A 17,005-nucleotide genomic window follows, 5' to 3' on the forward strand; every position below is an offset into this window, starting at 1 on the left:
ATTTTGGCTTACAGGTTCAAGGGGGACACTCCATGATGGCAGGGAAAATGACATGTGCAGAGGGTAGACATCACCTCCTGGCCAACATAAGGTGGACAATAACAACAGGAGAGTGTGCCAAACACTGGCATGGGGAAACTGGCTGTAATACCCAAAGCCCGCCCCCATCAATACACTGCCTCCAGGAGGCTTTAATTCCCAAATGTCCATCAGCTGGAAACTTAGCATTCATAACACCTAAGTTTATGGGAGACAACTGAATCAAACCACCACACCTTCAGCATTATTCTTTTTGCTTGTTTTGGATATCTGGGGTCTTAGTCCTTCCATATGTATTTTAGGATTTTTAAAAAATATTTCTTTTTCTTTATTTATTTGAGAGAGAGAGAGAGAGAGAGAGAGAGAGAGAGAGAGAGAGGGAGGGAGGGAGGGAGGGAGAAAGAAAGAAAGAAAGAAAGAAAGAAAGAAAGAAAGAAAGAAAGAAAGAAAGAAAGAGGAAAAGAAAGAAAGGGCACACCAGGACCTCCACTGCAAACGAACTCCAGATTGCATGCACCACCTTGTGTATCTGGCTTATGTGGATACTGGGGAATGGAGCCTCAAACTCCTCAAACTGGGGTCCTTAGGCTTCATAGGCAAGCACTCAACCACCAAGCCATTCCTCCAGCCCAGGATTGTTTTTCCTATTCTGTGAAAAATCATGTTGGAATTTTGACTGGGATTGCCTTGAATCTGTACATTATTTTTGTAAATTAACCATTTTCACAATATTAATTGCTCTAGTACATGAGCCTGCGATGTCTTTGCATCTTCCAGTATCTTCCTCAATTTCTTTTTTCAGTGTTTTTTTTTTAAATTTCATTTTATTTTTTTCAATTTTTAAAAATATTTTCCATGATTATAAAAAATATCCCATGGTAATACCCGCCCTCCCCCCCCTTTCTCCCTTTGAAATTCATTCTCTATCATATCCCCTCCCCATCTCAATAAGTCTCTCTTTTATTTTGATGTCATGATCTTTCCCTCCTCTTATGATGGTCTTGTGTACGTAGTGTCAGGCACCATGAGGTCATGGATATCGAGGCCATTTTTTGTCTGGAGGGAGCACGTTTTTTTTTCAGTGTTTTGAAGTTTTCATTTAATTAGGTTTTCTTGATATTTATTCCAAGGTATTTTTGAGGCAACTGTGAATGAGATTTGTTTCCCTGTTTTGTTTTTTTTTTTACTTAGTATTTTGGTCATTGATATGTACTAAGTATTAACACTTATTTTTACATGCTGATTTTGTGTGTTCATTGTATTTTATCAGGTCTGAGAGGTTTCTGGTAGAGCCTTTAAGAGCTCTTATGTACAGAATCACATCATATTATCTTTGACTTCTTTCCTATTTTTATCCCTTCTATTTCCCTGTCTTACTGCTCTAGGTTTTCAAGTATTGTATTGAATAAGAGTGGAGAAAGTGGATAACCATGTGATCTTAGTGGAAATGATTTAAAATTTTTCCAATTTAGCAGAATTCTGGCTCTAGTTTTGTTATATATAGCCTTTGTTATGTTCAGATACGTTCTTTCTGTCCCAATTTTTTTTTCAAGACTTTTATTGTGAATGAGTGTTTAATTTGGTGAAAGTCCTTTTCTGCATTGAGATGACTATGTGAATTCTCCCCTTGTATGCAATGTATTACTTTTATTAATTTGAACATGTTGAACCATCCCTGCATCTATGGAGTTATGCCAGCTCAATCATGATGAATAATGCTTTCACTGTGTTCTTAAGTATGGTTTGGTAATATTTTATTGAGAACTTTTGCATTATATTCATCATAGAAATTGCTGCATAAATTTATTTTTTTAATTTTTTTAAATTTATTTGAGAGCAACAGACAGAGAGAAAAGAGGGAGAGAGAATGGGCGTGCCAGGGCCTCCAACCACTGCAAACAAACTCCAGACGCGTGTGCCCCCTTGTGCATCTGGCTGACGTGGGTCCTGGGGAATCAAGCCTTGAACCAGGGTCCTTAGGCTTCACAGGCAAGCGCTTAACCACGAAGCCATCTCTTCAGCCCATAAATTTATTTGTGTTTGTATGTTTATTTGGCGTTGGCATCAGTGTAATACTGGTTTCATAAAAAGGGTTTGATAGCGTGCCATCTCTTTCTATTTCTTTTTTTCTTTTTTTAAAATTTTTTAATTTTTATTTGCATTTTCCATGATTATAAAAAAAATCCCATGGTAATTCCCTCCCTCTCCACCCCCCACACTTTCCCCTTTGAAATTCCATTCTCCATCATATTGCCTCCCCATCACAATCATTGTACTTAGATATATACAATATCAACCTATTAAGTACCCTCCTCCCTTCCTTTCTCTTCCCTTTATGTCTACTTTTTAACTTACTGGCCTCTGCTACTAAGTATTTTCATTCTCACGCAGAAGCCCAATCATCTGTAGCTACAATCCACATATGAGAGAGAACATGTGGCGCTTGGCTTTCTGGGCCTGGGTTACCTCACTTAGTATAATCCTTTCCAGGTCCATCCATTTTTCTGCAAATTTCATAACTTCATTTTTCTTTACCGCTGAGTAGAACTCCATTGTATAAATGTGGCACATCTTCATTATCCACTCATCAGTTGAGGGACATTTAGGCTGGCTCCATTTCCCAGCTATTATAAATTGAGCAGCAATAAACATGGATGAGCACGTATTTCTAAGGAAATGAGATGAGTCCTTTGGATATATGCCTGGGAGTGATATAGCTGGGTCATATGGTAGATCAATCTTTAGCTGTTTTAGGAACCTCCACACTGATTTCCACAATGGCAGGACCAGATTGCATTCCCACCAGCAATGTAGAAGGGTTCCTCTTTTTCCGCATCCCCGCCAACATTTATGATCATTTGTTTTCATGATGGTGACCAATCTGACAGGAGTGAGATGGAATCTCAACGTAGTTTTAATCTGCATTTCCCTGATGGCTAGTGACGTGGAACATTTTTTTTAGATGCTTATATGCCATTCGTATTTCTTCCTTTGAGAATGCTCTATTTAGCTCAATAGCCCATTTTTTGATTAACTTTTTGAGTTCTTTGTATATCCTAGATATTAATCCTCTATCAGATATATAGCTGGCGAAGATTTTTTCCCATTCTGTAGGTTGCCTCTTTGCTTTTTTCACTGTGTCCTTTGCAGAGCAAAATCTTTGTAATTTCATGAGGTCCCAGTGATTAATCTGTGGTTTTATTGCCTGAGCAATTGAGGTTGTATTCAGAAAGTCTTTGCCAAGACCAATATGTTGAAGGGTTTCCCCTACTTTTTCCTCTAGCAGTTTCAGAGTTTCAGGTCTGATGTTAAGGTCTTTAATCCATTTGGACTTAATTCTTGTGCATGGCGAAAGAGAAGAATCTATTTTCATCCTTCTGCAGATATATATCCAGTTTTCCCAACACCATTTGCTGAAGAGGCTGTCTTTTCTCCAATGAGTATTTTGGGCATTTTTATTGAATATCAGGTGGCTATAGCTACTTGGGCTTACATCTGGGTCCTCTATTCTGTTCCCCTGATCTACATGTCTGTTTTTGTGCCAGTACCACACTATTTTTGTTACTATGGCTCTGTAGTATAGGCTAAAATCAGGCATGGTGATACCACCAGCCTTATTTTTGTTGCTCAGTATTATTTTAGATATTCGAGGTTTTATGTGATTCCAAATGAATTTTTGGATTGTTTTTTCTATTTCCATGAAGAATGGAATTTTGATAGGGATTGCATTTAATGTGTAGATTGCTTTTGGTAAGATGGCCATTTTCACAATATTGATTCTTCCGATCCAGGAACAGGGGATGTTTTTCCACTTTCTAGTGTCTTCTGCAATTTCTCGCTTGAGTGTTTTAAAGTTCTCATTGTAGAGATTCTTTACTTCCTTGGTTAGGTTTATTCCAAGGTACTTTATTTTTTTTGATGCAGTTGTGAATGGGAGTGATTTTCTGATTTCATCCTCTGTGTGTTTGTTGTTAGCGTATATGAAGGCTACTGATTGCTGTGTATTTATTTTGTATCCTGCTACATGGCTGTAGGTTTTGATCAGCTCTAACAGTTTTCTAGTAGAGTTTTTAGTGTCCTTTATGTATAGAATCATGTCATCTGCAAATAATGATAACTTGATCTCTTCCTTTCCAATTTGTATCCCTTTTATGTGTGTCTCTTGCCTTATTGCTATGGCTAAGACTTCCAGAACTATATTAAATAAAAGTGGGGACAGTGGACACCCTTGTCTTATTCCTGATTTTAGTGGAAAAGCTTCCAGTTTTTCCCCATTTAGTAATATGTTGGCTGTAGGCTTGTCATAAATAGCTTTTATTATATTGAGATACGTTCCTTCTATTCCCAGTCTCTGTAGGACTTTTATCATGAAATGATGTTGGATTTTGTCAAATGCTTTCTCTGTATCCAATGAGATGATCATGTGATTTTTGTCCTTCAACCCATTTATAAAATGTATTACATTTATAGATTTGCGTATATTGAACCATCCCTGCATCTCTGGGATATAGTCTACTTGGTCAGGGTGAATGATCTTTTTGATACACTCTTGTATTCTGTTTGCCAATATTTTGTTGAGAATTTTTGCATCTATGTTCATGAGGGAGATTGGTCTGTAATTTTCTTTTTTTGTTCTATCTTTGCCTGGTTTTGGTATCAGGGTGATGCTGGCCTTATAGAAGGAGTTTGGTAGAATTCCTTCTTTTTCTATTTCCTGGAAAAGCTTAAGATACAATGGTGTTAGCTCTTCCTTAAAGGTCTGGTAAAATTCAACAGTGAATCCATCTGGGCCTGGGCTTTTTTTAGTTGGGAGATTATTGATAACTGTTCGGATCTCCATGTTTGTTATAGGTCTATTTAAGTGACTAATCTCATTCTGATTTAATGTAGGTAAGTCATATAAATCAAGGAAATCATCCATTTCTTTCAGATTTTCATACTTTGTGGAGTATATGCTTTTATAGTATATCTCTATGATTTTTTTGAATTTCTCTGGAATCTGTTGTGATGTTACCTTTTTCATCTCTGATTTTACTAATTTGTGTGTCTTCTCTCTTTCTTTTGGTCAGATTTGCTAAGGGTTTATCAATCTTGTTTATCCTTTCAGAGAACCAACTCTTTGTTTCATTAATTCTTTGGATTGTTCTTTTTGTTTCTATTTCATTAATTTCTGCCCTAATTTTTATTATTTCTTCCCGTCTACTGATTTTTGGTTTGCCTTGTTCTTCTTTTTCCAAGGCTTTAAGGCGAAGCATTAGGTCGTTTACTTGCGACCTTTCTAATTTCTTAATATAGGCACTTAAGGCTATAAATTTACCTCTTAGAACTGCCTTCATTGTGTCCCAGAGATTTTGGGATGTTGGGAAAGAGGGATTGTTCAATTTTTTTCACTCTTTCTATTTTTTAAATTTTATAATCACTAAGCTATCCTGAAGTTCTTGACTCATCTTCATTGCTCAGGAGAAATTTAGGTCTGTTAGGGCTTGCATGAGAAGTATTGCTGGCTATCAAGTATAAAACCACTAACCACTTCATAAGAAATTATTTTTAGTGCCTTCTCCTTTTTCATATTTGTGATATTGGCCTCTGTAAATTACAATAAGATAGGAACCAAAGTGCTAAAAGGAAGTTTAAGAATTATGCTTAAAGAAACAAAAAATGCATTGATTAGACATTACAAGCTATAAAGATAATAGTTTCTCTTGTGAGACAGTAACTGTCAGTTGCTTTAATGCTGAGTGTAGATGTTGGAGTTTTCTGCAGAGTATATATGGGATTTGCTGAAAAAGACCTTTTCAGTTTTTAATATTCCTTTTGTAGGTTGAACATTTTCATAAGGATATAGAAACTTTTGAAAAAGAATATGAAATAGTTTCATTAGTAGATCAATCACAAGTCAGTCTATATGAATATTTTCATATATCTCCTATCAAGGTAAGGGAAATCATTTTCTATTTCATAATCTAGATAACTGAAAACATTTTGAAGTCTGTAAGGAGTTACAGCATTTAAACTATTTTCTTTTATCTTATATTAATTCTATAGTTTTATAATTACAAATATAACAAAGAAGAGATCCTTGTGAATACTTTTACTCTATGAAAATAATAATGAAGTCCTCTGCAACATGTATTTATGTTTATATCTTGATATAACCTGATTTTAATTTTCTTTGAAGATATGAAATTTCTCAAATTTGTATATCATATGTGTTTTAATTTTAAAGTAATATATAAAGTGAACTTGATTTTAAGTGTTAGGTATAGAATACAGTGAAATCTTGTTTTTCTCACAATATTATAAGTTATTTAAAGAATACTTAAAATTATTGTACTATATATGTAGAATATATGTACATTACAACACAAAAGTGCTTTCATACTGGTTTCATCATGCTGACTTAATTGTAATAGTTTGTTTTGGGGATGTATGAGTTATTTTTAATAGTTTCAATGTCTAAATAATTAACATTCTTAACAAATGTATAAAAGTTAACATTGTCTAGGCTTGTCAGTGCAAAGAGAATAGGATTGACACTGGGTATGGTAGTTTAGGGCTTCATCTCTGAAATCAGGAGTTGAGGTAGGATGATCAGTTTCAGGCAACCTGGTCTAGCTGTATAGTAAGACACTGTCTCTCAAAATGGAGGAAGGCCGGGCGTGGTGGCGCACGCCTTTAATCCCAGCACTCGGGAGGCAGAGGTAGGAGGATCTCCGAGAGTTCCCACCCTGAGACTACATAGTGAATTCCAGGTCAACCTGAGCCAGAGTGAGACCCTACCTCGAAAAAACAAAAAAACAAACAACAACAAAAATTGGAGGAAGAAGAGGGGCAGGGGAGGGAGGAAGGGAAACAAAGGACAAAGAAGAAAAATTATTGAAGTAAATAGTATTTAGTCTGAAATTTAGAATTTAAAATTTAAATAGAGAATGCTATGACATAATTTGGGTAACTTAAATTCAATTAATAGTAAACTTGAAACTCATTTTTAAAAGATAAAATCATCAGTATTGTGTTTCTTTATTTCTCTAGTTGCACTTAAGTGTTTCACTGAGTTCTGGACGAGAAGAAGCTAAGGAGTCAAAGAACCAGAGAGGACTAATTCCAGTGCATTCCTTAAATCTTTTGCTAAAGAGTATTGGTGCCACCCTTACGGATGTACAAGATGTGGTTTTTAAGTATGTTTAATACTTGATGCAAACTTGTGAATCATTGATCCAATTACATTGACCTAAAATTTTTGTAAATGAAAAGGCAAATTATAGGCAAAATGTGGAGTGTTTTATCTTAAAAGGATTAGTATCAGAATAACATAAATTTTATCTGTCTTTAACAACGGAGTTACAGGATAATTATTAAATAACTTCCTTAAGATAAGTAAATGCAAACTAGTAAATTTTACATACCTTAGAAAGTGTGGTTTGAGGAAAAATTTCCAAGAATATGCATGTCCAAAAGATGTGCTTAAAAGATACTGCTTTTAACTCTATAGGATCAAGACTCTACAGAGAGGGTGTGGCTAGACTGGAATGAAGGCAATGATATGGAAAATGAATGGATCCATTTAAACATGTTGTAGTGAAATTTATATTTAGAGTAAGAGCCCTGGCTCACATGTTTAGTCCCAGCACTTGGAAGGCTAAAATGGGAAAATGGTTTGACTGTACAAGTTGAGACCAGCAAACACAAAATAGTGAGACTTTATCTCAAAACTCACAAGGGCTTAAGATGTTGCTCAGTGAGTAGAGTCTCTGCCTAGCATCATGAAGTCCTGAGTCTGATCCCCAACACCATGTAAACTGTATGTGTTGACACATACCTGTAATTCCAGCACTCAATAGGTGGAGTCCGGAGAATCAGAAATTCAAGGTCAGTTACATAGTGAGTTTGAAGCTTTCATGGGTTACATGAAACACTGTATCAAAATATATTAGGGGAGAGGAGAGCTACAAGAGTATAATCTTTTAAATAGATAAAATTTAATTTAAAAAATTCATTAAAACAAAAAAAATGCAGAATTTACATTTCACTGTAAATTGTAATGAAATCTAATGGAGTATCTGACCAGAGACTGAAAGGGCCTGAGTAGAGATTTTAAGAAAGAATGATCTTTCTAGGTAGCATGTTTGAGCATGTCTGCTTATTAAGAACAGTAGTGAGAATAAGTATAATTGTAACTGGGAATCTAGGTAGATAACAATCAAATAAAAGACCATAGAGTTGATGACAGCACCCTAAGATGAAATTTCTCATCTTATTCTTGTAATCAGCAAAGAAGCATGAGGCTTTCCACATAATGGATTAGGTGTGTGTTTCAATTGGATTTAGAAGTAAGCTAATTCTTTTCTTGTGATTGTGTATGTGAGTGTTTGCACATGTGTACACGTGTGTGCACTAACATGCATTTGTGTGCATGTGGAAGCCACAGGTTGATGATGGGTGTTTTCTCAATCACTCTTCATCTTTTTTATTGAGACAGGATCTTTACTGAACTCAGAGCTCAGTGATTCACTTAGTCTAGCTGGCCAGCTTGACCCTAGAATCCCTTGTCTCTGAAGTGCTGTGATTATAGTTACAAACCACCACTCACAGCATTTTTATATTGGTGGTGGGATCTGAACTTGGTTTTTCATGCTTTTGCAAGCACATTACCAACTGAGCCATTGCCCTGCCCTAAGTGAGCTGATGTCATCTTCTAATGGAAGACCTGAAGCATGTGAAATCTGGCTGTTCCCAAGCCCCTTTCATTTATCTCAGTATGTCAAACATGTTCTATGTGAATGGTAACAGATAGAACAGAGCTTAAAAATAGTTCTAGAGGTCTGCGAGTGGGACATGGGTGGCATTGGCAGTATAGTGGTGAGCCTAGCTGCCTTCCATGAGTGGGACACAAGGAATTTTTTAACCCCCTAAATTATGTAAGGATTTGTGTATTTGGTATGTTTTCACAGAATAAGAACTATAGATGTAAGTCAGGTTCTTGGAGAATGTTTTGAGTAGACTATGAAGCATTGCATAGAAAATGTACTAGAAGGAGAAAACTGAGGTACAAAAATTCTAAAGAAAGTAAAACCAGTCACCAACATTAAAAACATTTTCTCTCCCTCCATATATAAATATGTATACATACATGTCTATATCTGTGTGTGTATCAATATATTTTTTTCAGGCTTGCCTTTTTTGAACTCAACTACCAGTTCCATACAGCATCTGAACTACAGTCTGAAGTCACGAAACACTATTCAAAACAGGTATGTCTGAGATAATCTTTCAAAGGACAGAAAGCTATAGGCTAGTAAACCTTTCTGTGCATTCATATATGGATAATACAGATTTGTCAAGGAGGTAAATACCCATTTTCAAAAATTGTAAATGTAGGATTTTTTTCCTCAGACTTGGATAAAGAAACTCAACCACCATTTCAGCATTTTGTGCTTTTACTTTTTTTGCCACTATTATAATTTTTTCTGGATCAATGTGTACTAGACATACATAAATCTCTCTTAATGATCTACTAAGTAACTCATAGTCATTTTAATAAATAGGTTCAAGAGAAACTATTAGTAACTGATGAACATAATTTTTTAAGTTTTTATTTATTGCTCAACCATCCACATTCCAGACTTTTTTCTTTTTTTATTTATGTGTTAGAGACAGAAGGAACAAAAGAGTGACGGGGGGGGCGGGGGAAGAAGAGAGAAGGTGTGCCAGGGTCTCGCCACTGTAAATGAGGAGCTTTTCACCTATAGAAGTATTCATATATCGTATAACTTAGATTTGAGATCTGGATTTGGATATCACTTTTTTCTTTCCTTTTTCACAAGGCTATCTTTAAAAAAAAATTAGTTAGCAAAAAAAAAGCAGCCAAACATGGTGGCACACATCGTTAATCTACCAGTACTTAGGAGGCAGAGTGAGGAGGATCACTGTGATTTTGAGGACACCCTGAAACCACAGAGTGAGTTCCAGGTCAGCCTGGGCTAGAGTGAAACCCTACCTCAAAACAAACAAAAAATTAGCACGCTGAGTTTTAGGTGGCATTATGGCATTTTCAAATACAATTTATTGTAGTTGACTCTCCCTTACCCCTTCTCCCCAGATGAATCTCAATTTTGCTATATACTTAGTCTTTGACCTTAAGCATCATTAGACCCAGTGCATACAATGGTAATGGTCACCAGCTACAAGTGATGATACACTGCAAGCACTTTATGTATTCTAGAGTTTGTGTTATCTTTGTTACTGTAACAAGTGTCTGTTTTAAAACTAAGAGTAGTGATGAGTGGGCTGATGAGTAAGGATTAGATATTAAGATTCATAATAAAAATGTAAGCCTGAGAAAACTAGAAGTATGTACTAAGTAATCTGTAAGAATAGTAAGTCTAATGATATTAATTGATTTTTATATTTAATTTTTAGGCTCTTAGACAGATGTATGTGCTCATTCTCGGACTTGATGTTTTGGGAAATCCCTTTGGCTTAATTAGAGAATTTTCTGAAGGAGTAGAAGCATTTTTTTATGAACCTTACCAGGTAAAGTACTTTTCCATGCATTGTAGAATATGTCATAGAAAATAATAATTTTTAATTTTTAATTTTTACTTATTTATTTGAATGCGGCAGACAGACAGAGGTAGAAAGAGGCAGACAGAGAGAGAGAGAGATTGGGGGCTCCAGGGCCTCCATCCACTGCAAATGAGCTCCAGAATCTTGCACCACCGTGTGCATCTCTCTGGCTTACTTGGGTCCTGGGGAATCGAGCCTCAAACCAGGGTCCTTAGGCTTCACAGACAAGCTCTTAACTGCTAAGCCATCTCTCCAGCCCAGAAAATAATACTTTTGAATAGACATGTGTTTCTACTGCTAACTTCAGCTTTCGATTAAAGATTTGGGGAGAACCATAGAATTAAATGGTGCTTAACAAAAAAGAGGCTTGGTAGGGCTGGAGAGATGGCTTAGCGGTTAAGCGCTTGCCTGTGAAGCCTAAGGACCCCGGTTCGAGGCTCGGTTCCCCAGGTCCCATGTTAGCCAGATGCACAAAGGGGCGCACGCGTCTGGAGTTCGTTTGCAGAGGCTGGAAGCCCTGGCGTGCCCATTCTCTCTCTCTCCCTCTATCTGTCTTTCCCTCTGTGTCTGTCGCTCTCAAATAAATCAATAAATAAATAAATTTTAAAAAAAAAGAGGCTTGGTAGAGGAAATTTCTACCTTTAAACTAAGAATTTGTTATGATATCTAATTTTAAGTATTTTTGGAATGTAAAAGGTGATCCACTTCAAATATATATAGTAAAAGAAAGATCACCATATGTAACTTTTGCCTCACATAGAAATGTAAAATTGTAAAAATAACCCATTTGAACTGACACAACCAGTGAATAGAAAATTATGATTTGTTTTTCATCCCTTAAAATTGTCCATTAAAATAAACAGAACTTTTCCATTTTTATTTTAAAAACTCAAGATAATAATAAAGTAGAGGTCATATTTTATGCATTGTAATATAAAAAGTTAAAACTATGAACTTTTAAAATGTTTTATTTTCCAAAATGTGTCAAGAGTACTTGCTTTCTGTTCATCATATAATTTATAATATAGAGCAAGTATCTGTTCTGCAGTTGAGTGAAATGCCATATGCCAAAGTTCAAAAGAGCTTTGAGCACATTTGCCTTAGACTTTCAGTGTCATGAAATTGTCACTGAGGATTCTTTTAACATGAAGTTTTTTACTGGCATCACTTCCTCTGGGACATCCTTATTCTGAAAGTCACTATCACTTTCCTCATTCATATCAGTGATCTCACCTATAAACATAACCCTTTTGTGTCACTTTAGGGTGCCATCCAGGGTCCTGAAGAGTTTGTGGAGGGAATGGCACTAGGACTTAAGGCACTAGTTGGTGGAGCTGTTGGTAAGAAGCAGAATGTCAGTTTTATTTAGCTAGAAATTAATGATATGTTTGCTTGTACTTAAAGTATCATGATTTCTGCTAGGTGGCTTAGCTGGTGCTGCCTCCAAAATCACCAGTGCTATGGCTAAAGGGGTAGCAGCTATGACTATGGATGCAGACTACCAGCAGAAGAGAAGAGAAGCCATGAATAAGCAACCAGCTGGCCTCAGAGAAGGCATCACTCGGGGAGGAAAAGGCCTAGTCTCTGTAAGGACTTTCACAAAGTTGGGAATATTTTAGGGAATCAGTTTTAAGCTAACCTTTTGTGAATAAGGAAACAGGTATACAACACTCCTTAAATTATTTGGCTATTATAAAAGCAGTAAATGGTAGCACATAAAATATTTCTGTAGTCTCCAAAAACGTTCTAAGTAAAATGTGTAAGAAATATGTTAATAGCATCATATATAACATATAATATAATGTATATATTTTATGTGTAAAATATGTTCTATGTAAAATGTTAAATGCAAGAGTTGGTTCTCTAGCATCATACAAAAATACTGTACATTTTCTAATGTGTTTTCCCTACAGGGTTTTGTAAGTGGCATTACAGGAATTGTGACAAAACCAATTAAAGGCAAGTATAGTAGTTCTTTGGGTATTATATTTCGTAAATGGCTTCCATTTTCATTCTCAACCCAATTTCTTAAAACTTTATCACTTTTTTTTTTTTTTTTTTAGGAGCGCAAAAGGAAGGGGCAGCTGGTTTCTTCAAAGGTGTTGGGAAAGGCTTAGTTGGAGCAGTAGCAAGGCCAACTGGAGGCATCATAGACATGGCCAGCAGTACCTTTCAGGGGATCAAAAGGTAAATTCTCTTTGATGTGAGGAATGAATAAAATGCTTAAGCTATGGAAAAGGAAATATATTATCAGTCCTTGCATTTGTAATTATGAACTTGATAATATGGCAGACTGCATATGATTTCCTAATTCACTTCTTTTTAAGCTGCTGCCATTATCTCATCAAGAACTTGATGGAATTCTCCTTTGTCGTCCATTTTCAGCAACTGTTCTCAGGAGTAGTTTTGTAAGCCAAGAAAGTTTTGCACTTATCTTAATTGAAATACAATATAATACTACATGCCAGTTAAAAAATGAGGACATCTAGCTTTCTATATCTTTCTTTGAGAAATGAAAAGTAGGCTAGATGGGCTGGAGAGATGGCTTAGCGGTTAAGCGCTTGCCTGTGAAGCCTAAGGATCCCGGTTCGCGGCTCGGTTCCCCAGGTCCCACGTTAGCCAGATGCACAAGGGGGCGCGTGCTTCTGGAGTTCGTTTGCAGAGGCTGGAAACCCTGGCGCGCCCATTCTCTCTCTCTCCCTCTATCTGTCTTTCTCTCTCTGTCTGTTGCTGTCAAATAAATAAATAAATAAAAATTTTTAAAAAAAGTAGGCTAGAGAGATGGCTTAGTGGTAAAGGCACTTGCCTGTGAAACCTAAGGACCCATGTGTAACTCACCACATCCCATGTAAGCCAAATGCACAAGGTGATTTTTGCACAAGGCCACATCTGCGCACAAGGTGACATATGTGTCTGGAGTTTAGTCGCAGTGGCTGGAGACCCTGATGTGCCATTTCTCTCCCTCCACCTCTCTCTCTCTTACTCTCTCATAAAAAAAGAAAAAAAAAATTAAAGTAGCAGCTTATAATCTTTGATTCAAATTTGATTCAAACTCAACTTCTCCCTGCCTTTTTGATCTTATTTTTGATATTTTGATATGCTACATTCACTCCCTCATTTTCTTTTCATTGTGTTCCAATTTTTATAATAATTCAGACTAAAGATAGAGAGAGATTAGTCTGTTCTACCTTTAACTTGGTTTCTCATAAATATAAGATGTTGAGTCATAGTCACTGGAGAAGTACTAATGTCTGAAACACAAGGAATTCAGAGCCTACAGAGAGTGATACAGGCTTGTACATAGAACTATTAGAATTACCTCCTACTGAGCTCAAACTTTGTCCTTCTTTACCTAGCTATATAATCTTTAAGGATCAAAAATAAATAAAGAAATAAAACATGTTTTTAAGAAAAAAAGAAAGCAAATACTATAAGGATGTACTTGTAAAGAATTACATTAAAAATCAATGGCTAAAATAAATTATGGCTGTATCTAATGGAGTTACAGAAATTGCATTGGAACTAAATTAGTATAAAATAAGAAAATATAATTTGGAAAGGGAATGATTACATCAAGCTTAATGTCATATCGTCCATGGTGTGTGTGTGTGTGTGTGTGTGTGTGTGTGTTTGTGTGTGTAATAGTGCTAGATAAGAGCAACTTTAAGGCAAAAAAAAAATCACTTCTGGAATAAACTAATTAGGTAATAATAAAAATCCCCAAAAGATGGGCTGGAGAGATGGCTTAGTGGTTAAGTGCTTACCGGTGAAGCCTAAGAACCCTGGTCCAAGGCTCGATTTTCCAGAACCCACATTAGCCAGATGCAGCACAAGGGGATGCTCATGTCTGGAGTTCATTTGCAGTGGCTGGAGGCCCTGGTGCGCCCATTCTCTCTCCCCCTCCCTCCCTCTGTCCCTCTTCCCCCACCCCCCGTCTCTCTTCCGCCTCTTTCTCTGTCACTTTCAAATAAATAAATAAATAAAGATAAAAAAAATCTCCAAAAGATATGAATTTTGAACTTGTGTTTTCACAAAATACTTTCTAATTGTTTTATGTATTTGGGTTTTTTTGTTTGTTTTTGAGTCAGGGTCTTAGCCTAGGATGATGTGAAACTCACTTTTTGGCCCAGTTTGATATCCAACTCATGGTGATTCTCCTGTTTCAGAGCAAAGAGTATAGGTATTAGCCACCACACCCAGCAGTGAAGTTGCTTTGTTGTTTAGTTTTTTGAGTTATCAACTCACTTTAACCCAAGATGCCTGGGACTCACTCTGTAGCTGAAACTGGCCTCGAATTTGCAATTATCCTCATGCCTCAGCCTCCCAAGTGCTAGGATTAAAAGCATAAGTCATTTTGCCCAGTTCCCTCAATTTTATTTATTTACTTTTTTTTAATTAATTAATTTATTTATTTATTTGAGAGCGGCAGACACAGAGAGAAAGACAGATAGAGGAAGAGAGAGAGAATGGGCGCCAGGGCTTCCAGCTTCTGCAAACGAACTCCAGACACGTGCGCCCCCTTGTGCATCTGGCTAACGTGGGACCTGGGGAACCGAGCCTCGAACTGGTGTCCTTAGGCTTCACAGGCAAGCGCTTAACCACTAAGCCATCTCTCCAGCCCTTATTTACTTATTTACTTTTATTTAAAAGACTTTTTCACTAAATATATCTATATATGTGTTTTTTGCGGTGGCGGGGGAGAGGCAGGTAGAACAAGAGACTAGACATATTAGGGCCTCCAAACACTACAAATGAACTCCAGATGCATGCGCCACATAGTGCATTCAGCTTACATGAGTACTGGGCAGTTAAACCTGTGTCCTTAGGCTCCACCTTAACTGCTAAACCATCTCTCCAGCTCTGCCTCAATTTTTATGAAGCAAAAATGGATAAAATTAATCCTATACTCAGGAGGCAGAGGTAGGAGGATCACCATGAGTTCTAGGCCATCCTGAAACTACATAATGAATTCTAGGTCAGCCTGGGCTAGTGTGAAACCATACCTCAAAAAAAAAAAAAAAAAGGAAAAAATTGTAAGAACTTTTCTAATATATAATAAAGGAAATATTTAACATTTGGTACATCAGGAAGACAAAATAAAACCAAGGGATTGAGATAACTTATAAGCTATTTAATATGCCCATAGAAATACTTATGTATTAATACATAGGGATTAAACAGTGTTCTAATCATTCACAAAATCAGCAATGAGCAGAATTGGTAATGTTTCTGCTGGAGAATATAATTAAATAACTGGTAAACGTATGAAATGTTAAGTAGTTTTTAAAAGTGTTATGAAGACAAAACAGATTAAGGCTGGAAATGTTGCTCAATGCTTTTGTTGACTATGTATGAGACACCGGGTTCAACATTCAATTCTGAAAAATGAAGAACGAAGCAGATTTAAAAAGATGATGAAGATTGCTGTGTTTACATATGAAGTTTATGTTTGTGTCGGTGCTAGATGACATTTAAGGATAAACTTGAAAGAAGTAGCGCATGAGCCATACTAGATGAACATTCCAGGCAGAAGCAGCAAGCAGAAATCTCTGATGCTAGCAGTATGCTTAGACTGCTTAAAAAAACAGCAGGTCCAGTGTACAAACAAACTAGACATATGTGTGACCTTGTGCATCTGGCTTACGTGGGCACTGGGAAATTGCATCTGGGTCCTTAGACTTCTCACACTGAGTGCCTTAACTGCTAAGCCATCACTCCATCCCTCATGAAGTGTCTTTTTCCATCTTTTCACCATAAGGTAGTGTCATACATTTTTTGGTGAGGTGGGTTTCTTTATAACAGCAAAAAGATAGACCCTGTTTTCTGATCCAGCCCATTAGTCTGCCGTTTTGCTGTGGAATTGAGACCATCTATATTCAGAGTCATAATTTAAAAGTGTGAATTAATCTTGGCCATGCTGATGGTTTGATAGTTTGGTGTTTACTTGGGCTTTGTTTGCTTAATAACTCCTCTAGCTTTTATTATAGTTTTTTCCTCTGGTAGCTTCTTGAGTATGTTTTCTTTGATGTTATCCATTGTCATAGGTGGCAGGACTGGCTTAGTGCTCAGAAATTCAGTTAGCCTATTTTTATCATGCAAAGATTTTTTTTCTTTCTCCTTCTATTACAGAAGATAGCTTTTCTGGGTATAGTGGTTTGGGTTGGTAGCTGTGATCTTTCAGTATTTGAAATACATCATCCTAAGCCTTTCTAACTTTACAGTTTCCATTGAAAAATGAGCTGTTACTCTAATGGGTTTTCCTTGTGTTGTGACTACATGTTTCTATCTTGAGTCTTTCATTATCTTTTTATTGTTCTATGTATTTAGTATTTTGACAAGAATATGACATGGTTTTATTTTCTTGTCTTATTTATGGTGTTCTGTATACTTAAGGAAATTT

General features: G+C 36.4%; 1 protein-coding gene across 4 annotated transcripts in view; it reads left to right on the top strand.

Moving 5' to 3' along the window:
• Vps13a (vacuolar protein sorting 13 homolog A) overlaps nt 1-17,005 on the top strand; it is a 203,548-nt gene that overhangs the window by 157,563 nt on the left and 28,980 nt on the right. For all 4 annotated transcript variants that reach the window (XM_045155616.1, XM_045155629.1, XM_045155618.1 and 1 more), the window contains 8 exons: nt 5,860-5,973; nt 7,072-7,217; nt 9,209-9,290; nt 10,459-10,572; nt 11,870-11,945; nt 12,028-12,191; nt 12,519-12,564; nt 12,669-12,792. In XM_045155616.1, coding sequence (XP_045011551.1) covers nt 5,860-5,973; nt 7,072-7,217; nt 9,209-9,290; nt 10,459-10,572; nt 11,870-11,945; nt 12,028-12,191; nt 12,519-12,564; nt 12,669-12,792 — 866 coding nt within the window. The remainder of the gene's footprint in view (nt 1-5,859; nt 5,974-7,071; nt 7,218-9,208; nt 9,291-10,458; nt 10,573-11,869; nt 11,946-12,027; nt 12,192-12,518; nt 12,565-12,668; nt 12,793-17,005) is intronic.

This window comes from Jaculus jaculus, chromosome 1 (genome assembly GCF_020740685.1).
Source record: "Jaculus jaculus isolate mJacJac1 chromosome 1, mJacJac1.mat.Y.cur, whole genome shotgun sequence".
NCBI classification, from domain to species: Eukaryota; Metazoa; Chordata; class Mammalia; order Rodentia; family Dipodidae; genus Jaculus; species Jaculus jaculus.